This window comes from Amblyomma mixtum, chromosome 7, assembly GCF_055824585.1.
Source record: "Amblyomma mixtum isolate Tamu chromosome 7, ASM5582458v1, whole genome shotgun sequence".
NCBI classification, from domain to species: domain Eukaryota; kingdom Metazoa; phylum Arthropoda; class Arachnida; order Ixodida; family Ixodidae; genus Amblyomma; species Amblyomma mixtum.
Genome location: NC_143018.1, coordinates 1,664,269 through 1,681,578, shown reverse-complemented (window position 1 = coordinate 1,681,578; position 17,310 = coordinate 1,664,269). Strand labels below are relative to the sequence as shown.

General features: G+C 50.2%; 1 protein-coding gene across 1 annotated transcript; it reads left to right on the top strand.

Annotated features, from left to right (window-relative positions):
* The first annotated feature begins 13,154 nt into the window (after positions 1-13,154).
* Positions 13,155-14,583, top strand: LOC149334791 (uncharacterized). Its single transcript, XM_089551403.1, has 2 exons — positions 13,155-14,462; positions 14,546-14,583. The coding sequence occupies exon 1, from the start codon at positions 13,174-13,176 to the stop codon at positions 14,440-14,442; it is 1,269 nt and encodes a 422-aa protein (XP_089407529.1). The 5' UTR covers positions 13,155-13,173; the 3' UTR covers positions 14,443-14,462; positions 14,546-14,583.
* Positions 14,584-17,310: the final 2,727 nt, after the last annotated feature.

Below are 17,310 nucleotides of genomic sequence, written 5' to 3'. Positions count from 1 at the left end.
TGCCAGGTGAAAGTGTCGGTAGCATCTAAAAACACCGAAGGCGGCAGTGAACCAAGAACGGGTGGTAGCGATGCTCTAAGACCAGTCTCGCGGCAGATGGCCGGCCAGCAAGCGACGCCACAGAGTAAAGCACCCTGCACAATCAGGACCGGTAAGTGATGCATGGCTGACGCGGTGTCGAGCCTAAGCTAATGATGATGATAACCATAACAGGGATCTGATCGAAGCGCGAAGGTTAGAACTATGCAGTGCAGAAGTCTTTAACTATATAAGGCAGTCTGAACACCCAGGCTTCATTGGAATGATTAGGTTTTCCAAAAGACTTCAGCCCCATAAATGCGTGATCCCGCATATTTTCGTTTTTGGCCAGCTGCTGGAGGCCATTGCTTTGCGGGGTTAATTAAATTTATCAATTGGCGTACACATACACCCTGCTTAATACCACTACTGTACTGCAAGTCACAATTGTCGGAAATCTTTATGTTTATTAGAGCATTCTTTTTTTTTTCAAAATAAGCCAAGTACAGACATCGATTTTCAGCGAAGTTTACCTGTATTCGTTAATTCGTCCTTTGAAAAGCAACAAAAAATGAATCATAAAACTATAAGCAGCGCTAAGTTTTAAGACGAATACAGAGAAGACATGGCAGGACAGGCTTGACAAGATCAGAATTCTAAACAGGAGCAAAGATAGATTAGCTCGGGAATTATCCGAAGCATATTTTATCACTGCAAGAGGCGACATGTATGTCACCACCACCTCTGTCTCCCTGCATGCCTGCGAATTCAGATTGCTTTAAAATAAGGGACTAAATGCGTTCGACTCACCTTAATCTACCTTTGCTGCCATCTTTCAGAAGGAAAAGAAAGCGATCTCACTTTACTCTTGCCCCCCCGTTCCGTTTTCTTGGCCTTTCTTTCTGTGGTCAGTCGTAGATGCGCATGCGCTCATGGTCGTCTTTTCTTATATGTTCTGCATAAAACTATAGTCGAAGACAAGTAAACAACGTTGCGGCTTTTCCCAGGCAATCGACCCCTTCAAGCCAATCGCGTCGGATGATTCTCATGAGCCTGTTAGCATGCTAATGAGGGGGTGACAGATGGAAGGTTTGATTTGGTTTGGTTTGGTTTATTGGGGTTTAACGTCCCAAAGCGACTGAGGCTATGAGAGACGCCGTAGTGAAGGGTTCCGGAAATTTCGACCACCTAGGGTTCTTTAACGTGCACTGACATCGCACAGTACACGGGCCTCTAGAATTTCGCCTCCATCGAAATTCAGCCGCCGCGGCCGGGATCGAACCCGCGTCTTTCGGGCCAGCAGCCAAGCGCCGTAACCACTGAGCCACCGCGGCGGGGCACAGATGGAAGGGGATAGTTCCTTCCCTCCATGGTTGGTGATAGTCTCCGCCCTGCATTGTGACACCGCTCCCTGAATTTTCACCCGAGCAGGTTCATGAGAATCGGCCGATGTCATTGGATGCAGAAGGGGGTCCTTTGACGGGTAAAAGCTCCTTTGTTCGTTCGCTGTATCCGACTACACAATTGTAGGCATAGTATGTTACAGCTTCCTATGCGTTGCAGCGGGTAAAAAACTTCGGTACTTTTCAGGGCATCTGTTAAGTGGATTTAGCTGATATCAAAAGGAAACACGTTATTTGCTCATGCTAAAAGCAGCCGAGGCGCCGCTTTATCAGTTTGTAACACGAGATGCGACCAGATTCATCTCGAATGATCAAACGCATGAGGAACCGATTGTATGCTTTTCGAGACTGTTGTGGTTACTGTGTATGCCGTGCATTGAAAGTGCATTTTAAGAATTTAATTGAGCAGAGCCGAGAGCTGCGGACATTCTGTTCCACCGCTGAGAACGCTTTGTTGTTATTGTCGCTGCCCAGTCGTTCAGTTCCTTATGGGCACTAGTCTGCCCAATACAAAGCCTTTCCGCTGTATTCCCGACTGCCCGACTGCCGTCTTCTCTAGGTGACACAATTCGCGAATTAACCAATCCGTGCGGCACTTGGCGGCGCAAGCGAGAAACGAACAGTAGAGGTAAAGTAGCAGACGCCTCTCGCCAGCCTAATAGAAACACGTGGGCGTAACGCTCATATACCTCCCACACAAAAAAAAGAAAAAAAGCAAACGGGAACCAAAATCTGCAGCGTTCCACAGCCCGTGAGAACGCAGTGACACATCATTTCATGAATCTCCTTTGTGCTGTAAAGGTCGGCGCCGGAGGATTGGCCGTATTGCGATTCTCCGCGGATCTAGAAAAAGTCGCACCGACAGTAATATTTTCACCAGTTATGGTAGTACCATTTCTTCTTTCTTAGTAACTGTTATCTCGTCCTAAAGTTACTGAGGTGCGACACTCTTGCGTAACTGCTGTGTTCGAACTAGTCTTTGCTATCTCAATGTCATTACTCATAATCAACTGCAACAGCTGGGATCAGAGCGCACTTCAAGCTCGTGCTGTTAAGTTAAAGCTATCATTAAATGAGCGTAGGGGAGCAATCTACGATTGCCGGTTTTTTTCGCAGCATCGTTTGTTAATGGGCCAGTGGCACTGGGCTCAATATTGTACTGCGCGCGTTACTGCGACAAGGGTTAGTTGCGCGATCGTTCGCCTGTTAGGCGGAGCTCGCCGAACTGTAAAGTGTGCACTTGAAGCACGAAGCCCGTATTTGCATTGCATGGGGTGCGAGGAAGCGACGTTCGGTCGGCACCGTAACACTTACACAAGCGCCTTCATTCCGAATAAGGTCCGCGAAGGGCACGCCTACGTAGAAAAGTACACACGCACAGGGGCAGGTAAGCAGAGTCGCGTGCTCAAACGAATGCGTTGCGTGCTCAAACGAATGCGAGGTGCCGTAGACACAGAGGAGCTCCTTCTAGATTTGATGTGCGTCCACATGCATCATCCACATGCAGATGAGTTTTAACATCCAAGTCCATTTGTATAGATTTGCACACCGTCGTAGTGTCTGCGTGATAGGGACATACTATACATAATGATGCTCCTGCATCCGGCATAATTCTCTTGAAACTGCTTCTTGCACTTGTCTCACTTTTTTGTTTACTCCTCTGCAATGCTTAGTAGGCAACAACAGCAAGTGCGGCCATGTTAGAGTTCTGCAGACTAATAAAATGGTAGGATGAGGGGAAGGCAAGACATAGGAGCCGTGCGGCATAACTGACAAGCATGTGTTATGGATTTCTTTAAATTGCAGCTTAAACGAAATGCAAAAGTTAACCACACACGTAGAAAAGTTGTTAACATAGCTATTGGCTGCTATGTGCCCACATGTTTTTGGACAGCCAATGAAGCTCTGGTTCATGCACTCTGCCTTCACTTCGAGTTCATGTACACATTAATATTATTCTCGAATTTTAAATTTTTACAGCACTGTATTCCTGCTTCAACCACAGCATCATTCATTATAATGAACTTGCACTAAGAAGGCATTTCATTGGTTTTCCATGAGTAAGCATACCCACATAGACGCTATGTATGGAATATGTTTATTAAAAATCACACATGTTTTCACTTCAAACAGCTGTGCCAAACATATCGTCGCTGCTTGCCTCAACCTTTCCGACCTACTGCTTCACAACAATCACACCCAACTACTTGCAAAACATTATCGCCCTTATTAAAGCCCAATGTAGAAAATGCACACATTAAGTTAAATTGAAAGACTGATCTTGCTTACGGCACCAGTTAGCCTTTTCTTCCGTGAAATGTCAGAATGGCCGGTTAGTGTTATCAAATGCTGGGCACTTCACGTCTTCGTCCACTCGTCCGGCTGCACGTTGCCGGTTGGGGTAGCCACTCCAAACATCTTGACAACGAAACTAGTTTATTCAAGACGAGACCAAAAATAAAGGCAACCGGAGAAAAAGGCGGTTAAAAGAAAGGCTGTCTATAAGCGGCCGAGACCGGGACTGGGCGCGCTCCTCCCGCTCCTTGTTTGAAGCGTGATTTAATACCTTCGATAATTGAGCGGAGCTTTATTAAGGCGAAAGCCTTTAATGTCTCATCGTTGTAAGCAGCAGTTGTCGACAGAGAATGTCATGCTTTTCAGTTGGTCGAAACGGTCGTGACGTCACAGTGCGCCAATTTCAAACGGGGCCAATTGTACTTTGGCTAGTAACCATGCAACCAATTGAAGGGACCATATAGTGATGCTCGACCATATAGTGATGCTCCAAGTAAGTGGGACTGAGCTTAGTTAATTGCTTAATTACCCAATTAGCTTAATTAACTTCTCTAGTCAGGCCATATAAATAAATAAAACCTAGTAAGAAATTGGTCGAGCTCGGGAATCGAACCCCGGTCTTCGGAGCGCGAGACGAGCATGCTATCCACTCCGCCATGCCAGCTCGATGGTTTGGAATGAACAAAGGCACGTCTAGTGAATACGGTGTCTTCGCTCACTGCCATCCTCCTCCCTTCCCTTCCGGCGAGGTTTAGGTGTCCACCGAGATATGAGAGAGAAATACATTTCCTTTCCTCAAAAACCAATTTACCGACGAGCGAGGCGTAGAACCGAATGGGCGATGGCGTTCTATGGACTCCCTGGCAGCGTTGCAAGACGCTTTCGCGTTACACTCTTAGAGGCGAAGCTTAACATCTTAACCACACATCAGTGACCACACTTTGGGTCAAAAAAGCGCACCCCCCCCCCCCCCCTGAATTTTGACGGGTGTCCACCGAGGTATGTGAGACAGTTACTGCGTAATTTTCTTTCCTCAAATACAATTTTCATTTTCTTCATTACGGGCCATCTTCGTGTTTCTTCTTTCACTCCCACTTCCTCCGTTCCTCTACGGTGCGGTTCAGGTGTCCACCGAGATGACAGAGATTTACTGCGCCATTTCCTTTCTTCAAAAACCGTTGCGTTGAAACGGCAAGGCATCGCGCCGAACGGGTGGTGGCGTTCCGTGGACTCCCTGGCAGCGCTACAACACGCTGTCGCGTTCCACTCCTAAAGGCGAAGCTTAAGCTTAAGCTTAATTAGCAGTTAATTAGTATTCAGGCATTAATCAGTAATTAACCATTAATTAGTGATTTGTCATCACTTAGTAATTAGTACTCAATTACATGTGACGCCACCAGTGCCACAGAAGCACTGAAAGTGGTGCGGAAAACGCTTTCGCCTCTACGCACTTTAGACAGTCAAAGTGCCCCCTGAATTTTTAAATCTGCTCTCGCCCAATTTCAACCAATACTGCTGCAATGGCACTGCACATACAAGTCGGCGGAGCCCAGTGCTCGCCAGAGCCCGACTTTAGGGGCGTCAGTGAAGTCGACTGCTTATCTAGACAGATGTGGGTTTCAGAAGTCGCCGATCTTACTGACCCCCACCCACTTGACAGCTAATCTCTTTTCAATGAGAAACGGCCGTCGGCCCCTTGCTACCCCGACAAAGCTGATCGCAGTCTTGCTCCCCAATCCTCGCGGCCTTGGACAGCGTACGAAGCGCGCGACCCGCTGTCACCATTCCTAACCCCTCCAGACTTCCGACGGAGACGGTAGTTACCGCCGAGAGGGGGGAAAGGAGCTAGTGGCGCCGTAGGCTTCTAGCTTAACACCATCTTCCACCAGCAGTACCACCATAAAACACTGGTGAACATAAAGGCACAGTGAAACCTCCAGTGAATCGATTACAGACCGCCTACACACAAAAAATGTTCATGTGAATGCTTGCAGAGCTGCAGAGTACAAGCAGCATCTAGTTTGCAAGCAATAAGCTAAATATACGAATGAGAAATGAAATATCGGTGGCAATAGACTGAAATAGGCATTCTTAAAGCCGCGTGAAGCGTCCTTGAGAGCGTAAGTGATTCATAATTTATGAAACCAAAGCAAAGCCTACCTGATGCAGTGTGTGGTTAACATAAGGTTACAGAAAATGTCTAACTGATAAACAGGCGTTAATTCTAGTGACGTTTCACTGTATGCTGTAAAGATTGGGCTCTTACGTTATATGTGGCCCTAAGTTACAATTTTTGCATATTAGGACACATTTAGGCAGCATTTGCCAACATGGAAGCACGAGAGACTAAGCTGCAGGATGGGGAGCGACAATTTAATAATTTGTGAACTAACTGTGTGAAAGCCAGCGTCAACTAGGAATGCTCTACACCTTACTTTCTGAAGGAACTGTGACATTACTTGTGCCATGTCATCAGTCAAGTCTTTCAAAGCGTGGAATGCAGTGGCCTCATAATGCATACTAACACAGCAAAAATAATCATAACTTCAAAAGGCGAAGTGGCCTGTATGAAGCATGGCTTCAGGAATTATGAAACATGGATTCAACGGCCGGCAGCTCGCCGGCTGTTGAAGCCATGCTTCATAATTTTTAACGCAATTTTGCAGCTTCGTTGAGGACGTGGTGTCTAAACCATCTCTCGCTCCCCTTAGCACTTGCATGAGAAACGGACAATTCGATGGGGAGCACGCTGTGAAAGGGAACTGGTGTAAAGTGATACCAATCTTGCACTGCTCAAGTCCTGTGTGATGTGTGGTGTCATGCGGGTGATTGAATTGTGTGATGTGAAAATTTGCATGAAGAGCTTGTAGCGCACAGATACGCTGTAAACTGGAGGCGCTAAGATGGGCGTTTTAAGCCAGCAAAACAAGAAAAAAATTCAAGGGCCGCTTTATTGATCTAAAGTACGGTGAGGCGGAAGCCTTAAGCGCGGTGTTGCTGCTTGTGTCACTGATATGTGGTTAAGATGTTAAGCTTCGCCTGTAAGAGTGGAAGGCGACAGCGTCTTGCAACGCTGCCAGGGCGTCCACAGAACGCCATCGCCCGTTCTGCTCTACGCCTTGCATGTCAATTAATTGGTTTTTGAGGAAAGGAAATGTATCTCTCTCGCGCATCTCGGTGGACACCCGAACGTCGCGTGAGGGAAGGGAGGAAGATGGGAGTCAACGATGACACCGTATTCATAGACGCGCCTTTGTCGGCTGTCAGGACCTAAAGACCCAAAAGGCCTTGGTTCACCGGACGCGGGCGGCGTTGCTTGCCAATGGGGCCCCGGAATAGGGGCTCCACCTAGTATTGTTAAGGGAAAGGGCCAATAGGGCCTACCCCAATCACCTCTCTGTAAATATTTATTGTATTATAAATGTTTTTCACCACCACCACCATTCCATTACATCGAGCTGGCATGGCGGAGCGGATAGCACGCTCCTCTCGCACTCCGGAGACCCTGGTTCGATTCCCCAACTCGAGCAATTTCCTTCTCGGTTTTATTTCTCTGGTCGCACTAGTACGGTTAATTAGGCTAAATGGTTAATTAATTAATTGCGTTAACACGTTTTGGCGGGCTAGTTGGTTAAGCATCTTGAATAAAACAGCGCGAACGAAGACGAGCACAAAAGACAAGAAAATGGACGACACAGCGCTGACTAACAACTGACTAACAACAATGCTCAGTTGTTAGTCAGCGCTGTGTCGTCCATTTTCTTGTCTTTTGTGCTCGTCTTCGTTCGCGCTGTTTATTCAAGATAATTAATCAAACTAACCGAACTCAGTCCCACTTATTTGCAGCATCACAACCATTCCTGAAATTGGTTGCATGATCACTGGCCAAAGTAAAATTGGCCCCGTTTGAAATTCGCGCACTGTGACGTCACGACCATTTCGACCAATTGAAAAGCGTGACATTTCTGTCGACAACTCCTGCTTACAACGATGAGACATTAAAAGCTTCCGCCTTAATAAAGTTTAACTGCACGTGCTTTGTGCGCAAGCATGGCACAGGCTGTTTGATCCGAGAAGCCTGCCATGCTGTTCCGCTTGTCCTGGTGCTCCATTGCGACTCCGTCAATTCTCTACAGTGGTGACTCCGGCCTATGACATGACCGACCCCAGCAACCTATTGCCCTCAGGCGACCTTCCGCCTGACGCTACCTTGTGCTCACGGGACATCGCAGCTATCCAGCGCCGCCTGCCGACATTCTTGTCCAAGCATCCGCATCTGGTTCACCCAGGTAGAAGCCATCTTCCATCTTCACCACGTAACCGCGGAGGCACCTCGGTTTTGTCACTTACTTTCCAACCTGCCTCCTGAGGTGGCTCAAGAGGTTAGACCCTTGGGCAATGCTCCGTAGCAGCGACTTAAGCAGTGCATTCTGGACCGCACCCTGGTGTCTGAGACTGCGCACCTCCAGCAGCTGTTCACCCGCGAAGAGCTTGGAGACCACCGCCCCTCCCGGCTACTCACTAGCATGCGGCAGCTCCTAGGCGAAAGTGACGCCGACTCGAACGGTGCACTGTTGAGCGAGTTCTTCCTCCAGCGTTTGCCGCAGTCTACCCGCCACGTCTTGGCTGCTGTGGGTGACTTGATCCTTGACCCCTTAACCCTTGACCGATTCGCCCAGTTAGATGATCGAGTCTACGACGTGACTTCTTCTGTCGCCACCCTCTCCTCTCCAGCAGAGTCCTCTGCCATTTCACGGTTGAAACAAGGATCGATTAGCCAGCCGCTTCTCTCGATGCCCTTCGGACGTCCTCGCATGCCAAGTACAGATTCTCCCCAAGTCCTCGCAGACTTGCCCGAGGCCCCGAGGCCTTGTAATTTTCACCAGCCACCCAAGCCACCCAGTCACCAGCCACCCAACCCACCACATTGTGACGCGCGGTCCACCCGTCGCAATCGACCGCGCCGCCTTTCCGGTGAGCGTCTGGCGATTGCTAGACAGGAGTTCGACCAACGCCTTCAGAACTGCATTCAACACCTGCGCCCAGTCCCGCCTCGATCATCCGACCATCAGGCGTTTGTTCACTTAGATCGTGCGTCCTCGACGCATGTCTCAGACTTTGCGTCCTCGACGCATGTTTTAGAGCGCAGCTCTTTGGCGTCCGTTCCTGGGTTTCGCGTCGTCGTCGGCGTCGGCCTCGTAACCAGCTCCGCCCCCCTTTCATCCCCCCAGCGCTATCGGCGTCAGCGGCATCAGTCAGTCGCTGCTATCTCTTCCCTCCTCCCTTTATCGTGTTGTCCGCTTGCTGCGCGCGCTTCTGCCCCCATCGTTTGCCGCTGGGTGTACACGCCGCCCCCCTCCCCCCTCTTCCTGCGAGTCTCCGGTTGTCAAAGCGCCGGCTCGAACTTAATTCCTTTCTTCGCTCCTCCTCCAATGCAACCCCTGTGCGGTGGCAATCAGATAGCCAGATCGGTGGCGGCGGATCTGTATATGTGCACCGCCCGAGCCGAAGTTGCGAATACGCGTGAAAAATAAAAAAAAAATTCTGTGATAGCGCATACATGTGTTGCTCGATTTCTTTGTCTCAATCTATCGAAAAGGTGAAACAGCTTATTTGCTGCGCTCAAATTTCGCATTAGGAAGTAACGTAATCGTCGGTAATCTTTTTTTCTAAGGCCAGCCAGTGTAAAGGCGCCTCTTACCCCCTCATACGACGGCCCGTACGGCGTCCTGCTTGGATCGCCTCAAACCGGTTCATCTGGTGCACAAGAAAAATCCGTGTGACTAGCGTCCGTGCGGCGAGTACAGGGCTCTCAAAGCTAACAATCTCCACGACAGCTATCCCCTTCCACACTTCCAAGACCATACTGGAAATCTGGAGGGACGCAAGATCTTTATTAAAGTGGACCTTGTCAAAGTGTACCGTAAAATTTCCGTTTAACCGGCCCATATAACGAAGACGGTCCTCACTCACCCTTCGACCTCTTTGAGTACGTGCGCATTCCCTTTGGGCTACGCAACGCAGCAGAAACTCTCATAACATTCATTGCTGAAGTGACGCGCGGACTCGCGGCTGTATTTTCCTACATCGAGGACATCCGCGTCGCGAGTCGTAGTCCCCAAGATCACGGCTGGCTCCTCCAGGAACTCTTGCAACGCCTCCAAGAATTTTGCTTAGTCGTGAACGCCCAGAAATGCGTCTTCGGCTCTTCTTTGCTCGAGTTCCTGGGCCACCCCATCTCGGTGCAGGAAACCCGTCCATTGTCTTCTCAAGTTGTTGAAGACTTTCCAGTGCCCACTACCCTACACAAGCTCCGCGAGTTCCTGGGCGTAGCGAATTTTTTCCGGTGCTTTATCTCGCACTGCGCCGAGCTTCTTCATCAACCTGACCGACCTACTTCGCACTGCCAAATCCTCCTCCTCCGTAATTTCTTGGTCTCCCAAAGCTCAGGCTGCTTTCACAGCGGCAAAACAAGCCCTTGCCGATACGAACTTTCTCATTCACCCTAGGACTTCTGCGCCCACTCGCATGGCGGTGGATACTTCCAGCGTGGCTATTAGCGCTGTTCTCCAGTAGAAAACAGACTCCGAGTGGCACCCACTGGGTTTCTTCTCTCGGAAGCTCCAACCTGCCGATACTCGCTACAGAGTATTTGGCCATGAGCAGCTCGCCATCTACTCCACCATCCAGCATTACCACCACTTCTTGGAGGGCCAGCCAGCTTATGTTCTAACGGATCTAAGCCTCTGGCGTATGTGTTCCGTACGAACTCTTCCAAGTACGTCGCCCGCGGACTTCGTCAGCTGGTCTACATATAGGTGTTCACAACAGATATCCGGCACATCAAAGGCATCGACAGAGGCAGCGGATTCAGTTTCACGCATTACCTCCAACGGCGTGTCTACATCTTCTGTGGACTGCGAATGTCTGGCCTGGGCGTAGCTGGAAGACACTGAGCTTCAAGCCCTGCTTGACCACTCCCGTACCATCCGTCTGCATCTCGTGCCTCATCCGCTTGTGCACGGATTGCTCTGGTGCGACATGTCATCAGCTCTACAATGTCCATCCATCTCGGAGGCCTTTCATCGTGCCATTATCCATTCAGTTCACGACATCTGCCATCCCAGCAACAGAGCCACACAGCACCTCGTTATGTAGTGGTACGTCTGGCAGAACATTAACACCGACATTAGACAGTGGGCGCGCTCGTGCCTTGCTTGCCAGTCCACCAAAATTACTCGCAATACGAAGACTCATCCCCAGTCTTTCCTGCCACCTGGTTGTCGCTTTAACCACGTTCATCGGGACTTGGTTGAACCACTACCTCCCTCTAATGGCTGCCAGTACATTCTGAACATGATCGACCGCGTCACTCGTTGGCCCGAAACAATGCCCATTTCGGACGTTACTGCGGAAACAGTTGCCAAAGCTTTCGTTATGGGCTTCGCGCTTCGGCTTCCGCGGCTTTGTTACCACCGATCACGGCCGCCACCCGTCCCTCACCCTTCTGCTCGACACTAAACTCTGCCGCACCACAGCATACTATCCCTGCGCCAACGGCATGGTCGAGCGGCTCCATCGTCAGATCAAGACTGTCCTCAGTACTCTCCTGGATCACATGCGCTGTGCTGACCACTTTCATATTGTGCTTCTTGGCCTGCGCGCCGTTCGCCAGAGTGACCTTGGCTGTTCGGCAGCCGAACACGTCTTTGGTGCACCCCTGCGGCTTCCCGGAGACTTGTTCGCTCCTTCGGCTCCCTCGTCCCAGCGCCTGCAGTATCTTCATCGCTTTTAGCTCTGCATTCAACGCCTGCCCCCAGTGCCACCTTGATCATCCGACCTTCAGGTCTTGTGCGCTCAGACCTTGTGTCCTCGACGCATGTTCTCGACGCATGTCCTCGACGCAGGCCAGACGCTGTAAAGGCGCCTCTTACCCCCTCATACGACGTACCGCGTCCTCAATAAGACAACAAAGTCGGTGATTATCCTGCTGGAGGGCCGTGAAGAGGTAGTCTCCTTGGATTGCCTCAAACCCGCATACATGAAGACACCTTCCAGGAGCTGCCCTCGAATGCTGCTGGCTTACCAGCCGACGTGCCTGCCGCCGAGGCATCCTCATGCCTGCCCCGTCTGCACGTACATTTCGCCGTTCCGTCTGGCTGGGGGACCCTGTAGCGCACAGCGACGCTGTAAAGCGGACGCGCTAAGATCGACGTTCCCAGGCGGCTAAAGAAGAAAATAAAGTTGAACGACGCGTGCTCGGTGCGCAAGCACAGCACGGGCTGTTCGGTTCGAGAAGTCTGCCATGCTGGACGTCTTGTTCTGGTGCTCCGCTGCGACCCCGCTAATTCTCTAAAAGCTTTTGATCACACTAGAGCTCTCTAAGCAGTAGTTGCAACGAAGGGGCTCTTTTGATATCGGAGCCACTCTAAAGAATGTACGTGCCACGAACTTTATTTGCATCTCACCACTCTCTGTGTGTTGTATATTTCGCAAACACGCCCTAGCATGTCTTCCAGCTTTCTGCATGAGCTATATAGCTTGGTGCCTAAGCACCTCGAGCGAAGTAGTTCGCCTTGAATGACAGGCCTACCAGTGTTGAAAAAATTCAGGGGGCACTTTGACTGTCTAAAGTGCGTAGAGGCGTAAGCGTTTTCCGCACCACTTTGCTTCTGTGGCACTGGTGGCGTCACTTGTAATTGAGTGCTAATTACTGTGACGACAAATCACTAATTAATGGTTAATTACTGATTTGTGCCTGAATACTGACTGCTAAGTAATGACTCTTAAGCTTCGCCTTTAGGAGTGGAACGCGACAGCGTGTTGAAGCGCTGCCAGAAAGTTCGCGGAACGCCACCACCCGTTCGGCGCGATGCCTTGCCCTTTGAACGCTTTTTGAGGAAAGGAAAGGGCGCAGTAATTCTCTGTCATCTCGGTGGACACCTGAACCGCACAGTAGATAAAGGGAGGAAGTGGGAGTGGAAGAAGAAAGACAAAGATAGCCCGTAATGAAGAAAATGAACATTGTATTTGAGGAAAGGAAATTACGCAGTAACTGTCTCACATATCTCGGTGGACACCCGTCAAAATTCAAGGGGGCACTTTTTTGACCTAAAGCGTGGTCACTGATGTGTGGTTAAGATATTAAGCTTCGCCTCTAAGAGTGAAACGCGACAGCGTCTTGCAACGCTTCCAGGAGTCCATAGAACGCCATCGCCCATTCGGTTCTATGCCTCGCTCGTCGGCAAATTGGTTTTTTTTTTGAGGAAAGGAAATGTATGTGTCTGTCATATCTCGGTGGACACCTAAACCTCGCCGGAAGAGAAGAGAGCAGGATGGGAGTGAGCGAAGACACCGTATTCACTAGACGCACCTTTGTTCTTCTTCCCAAACCATCGAGCTGGCATGGCGGAGTGTATTCTGCTTCCGGAAGCCGAGCTGAACGGATCGCAGGGTCATGGGCTCCAGCGGAGCAGCGATAGCGGCCTTTGACGGCCGCGGAAACAGGATCGATGACTGCGGTGATAAGGATTACCAGATTATTTTGCCGACACTGCCAACAGGACGTGTTGTTTTCAACACCGTTTTTCTTCACGGCGACGTGCGAGCGAGGCCGTTCCGGGTCGAGGATTTCCGTGACGCCCTGGCCGAGACCGGTACGCTCCCCGACGTGGTCGCGTTGGGGGCGTACCAAATCAACCACGTGTGGGCGGTTACCCTGCGGAACACGGAGGCAGCAAAGAAGTTGCTCGCCTTCAACGAGCTGCAAGTTAAGAAACGCCGCTGCCTCATTATCGACCCGGAAGACCAGCAGGTAAAGCTGCGGCTACACTGGATGCTTCACGGTGTGGCCGACGATGACATCCGGACGGCATTCGCGGCGTTTGGCAAAGTGACCGACATTACGCGTGAGCGGTGGCGGATACAAGGCGTCAATGACAAGAGCTCAACGACAAGAACGGTCCTACTGAAGTTGAAGCCCGGCTTGAAAGTGGATGACCTGCCACACCAGGTACGTGTCGCCGGAGAGTTGGCTCTTGTCGTAGCGCCTGGGCGTCCAATGCAGTGCTTGCGCTGCCATGGTACAGGCCACGTGCGGCGTGAATGCAAGGTTCCCCGCTGTACGGAATGCCGGCGGTACGGCCACGCGGATAATGAGTGTGTCCGCACTTACGCGGTGGCTACGGGCGGGGCGTCGAAAGAAGACTCTGCGGAACTCCTGATGGATGTAGTCGAGGCTGAAGAATCTGCGAAAGGCATAGAGGAACCCGAAACGCAAGCAGGATCGACGGGCTCTTCGATGCCGGACGCAAGCCGATGCCGGACGCAGCAAGCCGATGCCGGACGCAGCGATGCCGGACGCAAGCCTGAAGGGGCAGAACCTACTAGAAAGGAGACGGAGGCGTCGAGCGGTGAAGTAAGCGTGCCAGCGCTCCAAGAAACTGAGCCAGCGACTCTGACCGAGGAGAACCTTGACCAGAGCGGCGCCCGCACGACCGGCGTCCCTGCCCCAGCGAAGCGGCCACACGCCCAGACCGGAACCGAAGACGACAAGGCGGAAGCCCCCAGCGTCGAAGAGCCGCCGGCAAAAACGACCCAAGGACGGCGGTCGTCCATCCGGCCACGATCAAATGTGTCGACGGAGAGGAGAGCCCTTGACAAGCCGCCCCCGCTGCCAGGCCTGGCACCAGCACCGGATGGCTCCGGTGTCAATGATGTCGTCTAGCCAAGCGCTAGACGTGAAGGGTAAGCACCATGTTCCCGGCCTCTTTCTTCTGCATTAAAATGGCTCATGCGTTCCCCATGAAAGTCGGTACACTTAATGTCAGGGGACTGGCAAGTAAGAAGAAGCAGAGCCAGGTGTACCGCCTTTTAACTGAGCACGACATTGACGTCCTGGCAGTGCAGGAAACGAAAATTGACGAGGAAGAGGAGACCGGGAGCATGGTGAGACGTTTCACGTCTAGGTTTTTTGCAGTTGTCGCCCACGCTGTAGGAACGTCTGCGGGTTGTGTCATCTTTGTAAAGAATGTACCGGGACTTGAGGTTCAGGCATATACGGCGTGTCCTTCGGGTCGATTTGTTTTGGTTGACCTCCTGTACGACAAAACATATTGGCGCATCATTTGTGTGTACGCCCCAAATGCGGTGGATGAGAGGACAGCGTTTTTTCAACGCGTACAAAAACACTTCAGTTGTGAGAAATGCCTGATCGTAATGGGTGACTTCAATTGCGTCCTGAGGGGCTGTGACAAAACCAGTGCAAGGGCATTTAGGGACAGAAGCACTGAAGTACTCTCAGAAATTATAGACACGTGCAACCTCGATGATGTGGCCGAATGTTTAGAAGGCGAGCGTTGTGTGAGACACCCATTTTCAACGGTCAAGCCATGCACGGCTAGATCGCATTTATGTGTCACCGAACGTTATTTCAAAATGCAGTAGCTACAATGTAGTACCGGTATCATTTTCGGATCATTGTTTAGTGAAGTGTGGGATAGGGACAAAGAAACGAGGAAATCAGTTTTCTTGGGAGATGTGGAAATTAAATAATAAGCTCATTACAGACGACATCTTTAGCAGGAAAGTAAACGAAGAAATCAGTAAATTAAAGCCGAGCGGGGAACTGAAAGTATGGCAGCAGTGGGAACTTTGCAAACAACAAATAAAAATAGCAGCAATCGAAAGGTCAAGCTGCATACGACAAGAGGAGAAGCGTGAGGAGGACAATTTAAGATCTTTACTAGCTAGACTTCACGAAAGAGAAAGCGAAGAGCCTGGCAAATGGATGGATGACATTAGGAAAATAAAAAATAAGATTGAACTCTTTGAAGAAGAACGCTATCGTGGCGCACTGGTGCGGGCTAGGGCGCAAGATATCGCTGATGGGGAGACACCTTCAAAACGAGCGCTAGGAATGGAAAAAACGCATGCTCAACGAAACAACATTGAACAGATTGAATGGGGCGGGGCGTTATCTGGAGAAAGCGGGCATATCCAGCAGGCATTTCTTGAATATTATCAGGCGCTGTTTGCAAAGCAAGAAGTGGATGTGAGCGCATTCAAGGAAAAGTTTCTTGGCGCTTTGCCGCGATTAGATGACGAACAGAAAGAAAGGCTGGAGCTGTCGATAACTGCGTCGGAGGTCGAGCAAGCGATAGAAAATTTGAACCTGGGAAAATCTCCTGGACCTGATGGGTTAAGCGCCGCTTTTTACAAAGCATATAAACACGAAATAGTGCCAGTAATGACAGCAGTTTTTAACGAAGCCTACAAAGAAAATGAATTGCCCCCGTCTTATGGTAAATCCCATACAGTGCTAATCCCTAAATCCGATGACGCAGAAAAGTTAAAGCAGGTCACAGCATATCATCCTATCGCCCTCACAAACGTGGATTATAAAGTTTTCATGAAGATTTTAGCCCGTAGACTACAGTCAGTAATTCAGGATATAGTCGGTCCCCACCAGACGTGTGGGATCAAGGGACGCTCTATTGTTTCCAATATTCATAAAGCGAGGTGTGTGCTGGAATGTTGTGATTACACAAATAGCTGTGTAGCCATCCTTCAGCTAGATCTTGAGAAGGCATTCGATTGTGTTTCGCACGATATCCTGTTCTGCATACTCGACCATGTGAATTTAGGGTCCATTATTTGTGAGGGAGTGGCCTTGGCGTACCGGAGCTGCACGACAAGATTAATTGTAAATAAGAGTTTGGGGGCCCCCATTAGCCTGCAGCGTTCGGTGCGCCAGGGTTGTCCCCTCAGCCCTCTTCTATTCTGCATTTACATTGAAGCGTTGTGTTTGAATATCATGGAAAGTGAAAAAATTCGAGGATTCCAGCTACAGGCAGCAGAAGTTAAGCTGCTGGCTTATGCGGATGATGTCGCGGTGTTCACCGTGAACCGGGAAGGTATAACCGAGGCCGTGGCATGCGTAAAAGAATTCACCAAGATCACTGGTAGTAAAGTGAATTGGTCAAAGTCCCTGGGGCTTTGGCACGGAGAATGGCCAACGAAGCCCGGCAATTTTGCAAACGTGTCCTGGGTGACGACCCCAGTAAAGTACTTAGGCGTCCCACTGGACGGTTATCGCGATAGCGATTCGTACTGGAAAGCACAGACGCAAGCCACTCGTGAAAAGGTGGATAGGTGGAAAGGGCGACACCTTTCAATTTTCGCAAGGGCCACAGTGTGCAATCTGTTTTTTATGTCTAGGCTGTGGTACGTGATGGAAGTGTTGCATTGTGCAAGGATGAACGTACAGAGACTGCACCGGATCTTTGCCGTTTTTGTGTGGGCTGCGGACTGGGAACGCTGCAGCCGGACCAATTTGTTTAGGCGGGTGAAGGATGGCGGCCTGAGTCTGGGACACTTATTTCTGCGGCAGATTGTAAGCAGATTTTGTTTTGTGCGCGATGTAAGCGATCCGTTTTTGCGCACTGTGTGCCAATTAAGGCTCGGAAATGCACTGCCGGACTTTGTTGTCACAACCGAAAGTTTCTCGGGACGTATTTTTGGTTACTTTAGAGAGGTTGTCGCGAGTGTTCGATTCCTGTCTGTTCGATTTTCGTATGAATATTTATCTTCTGTT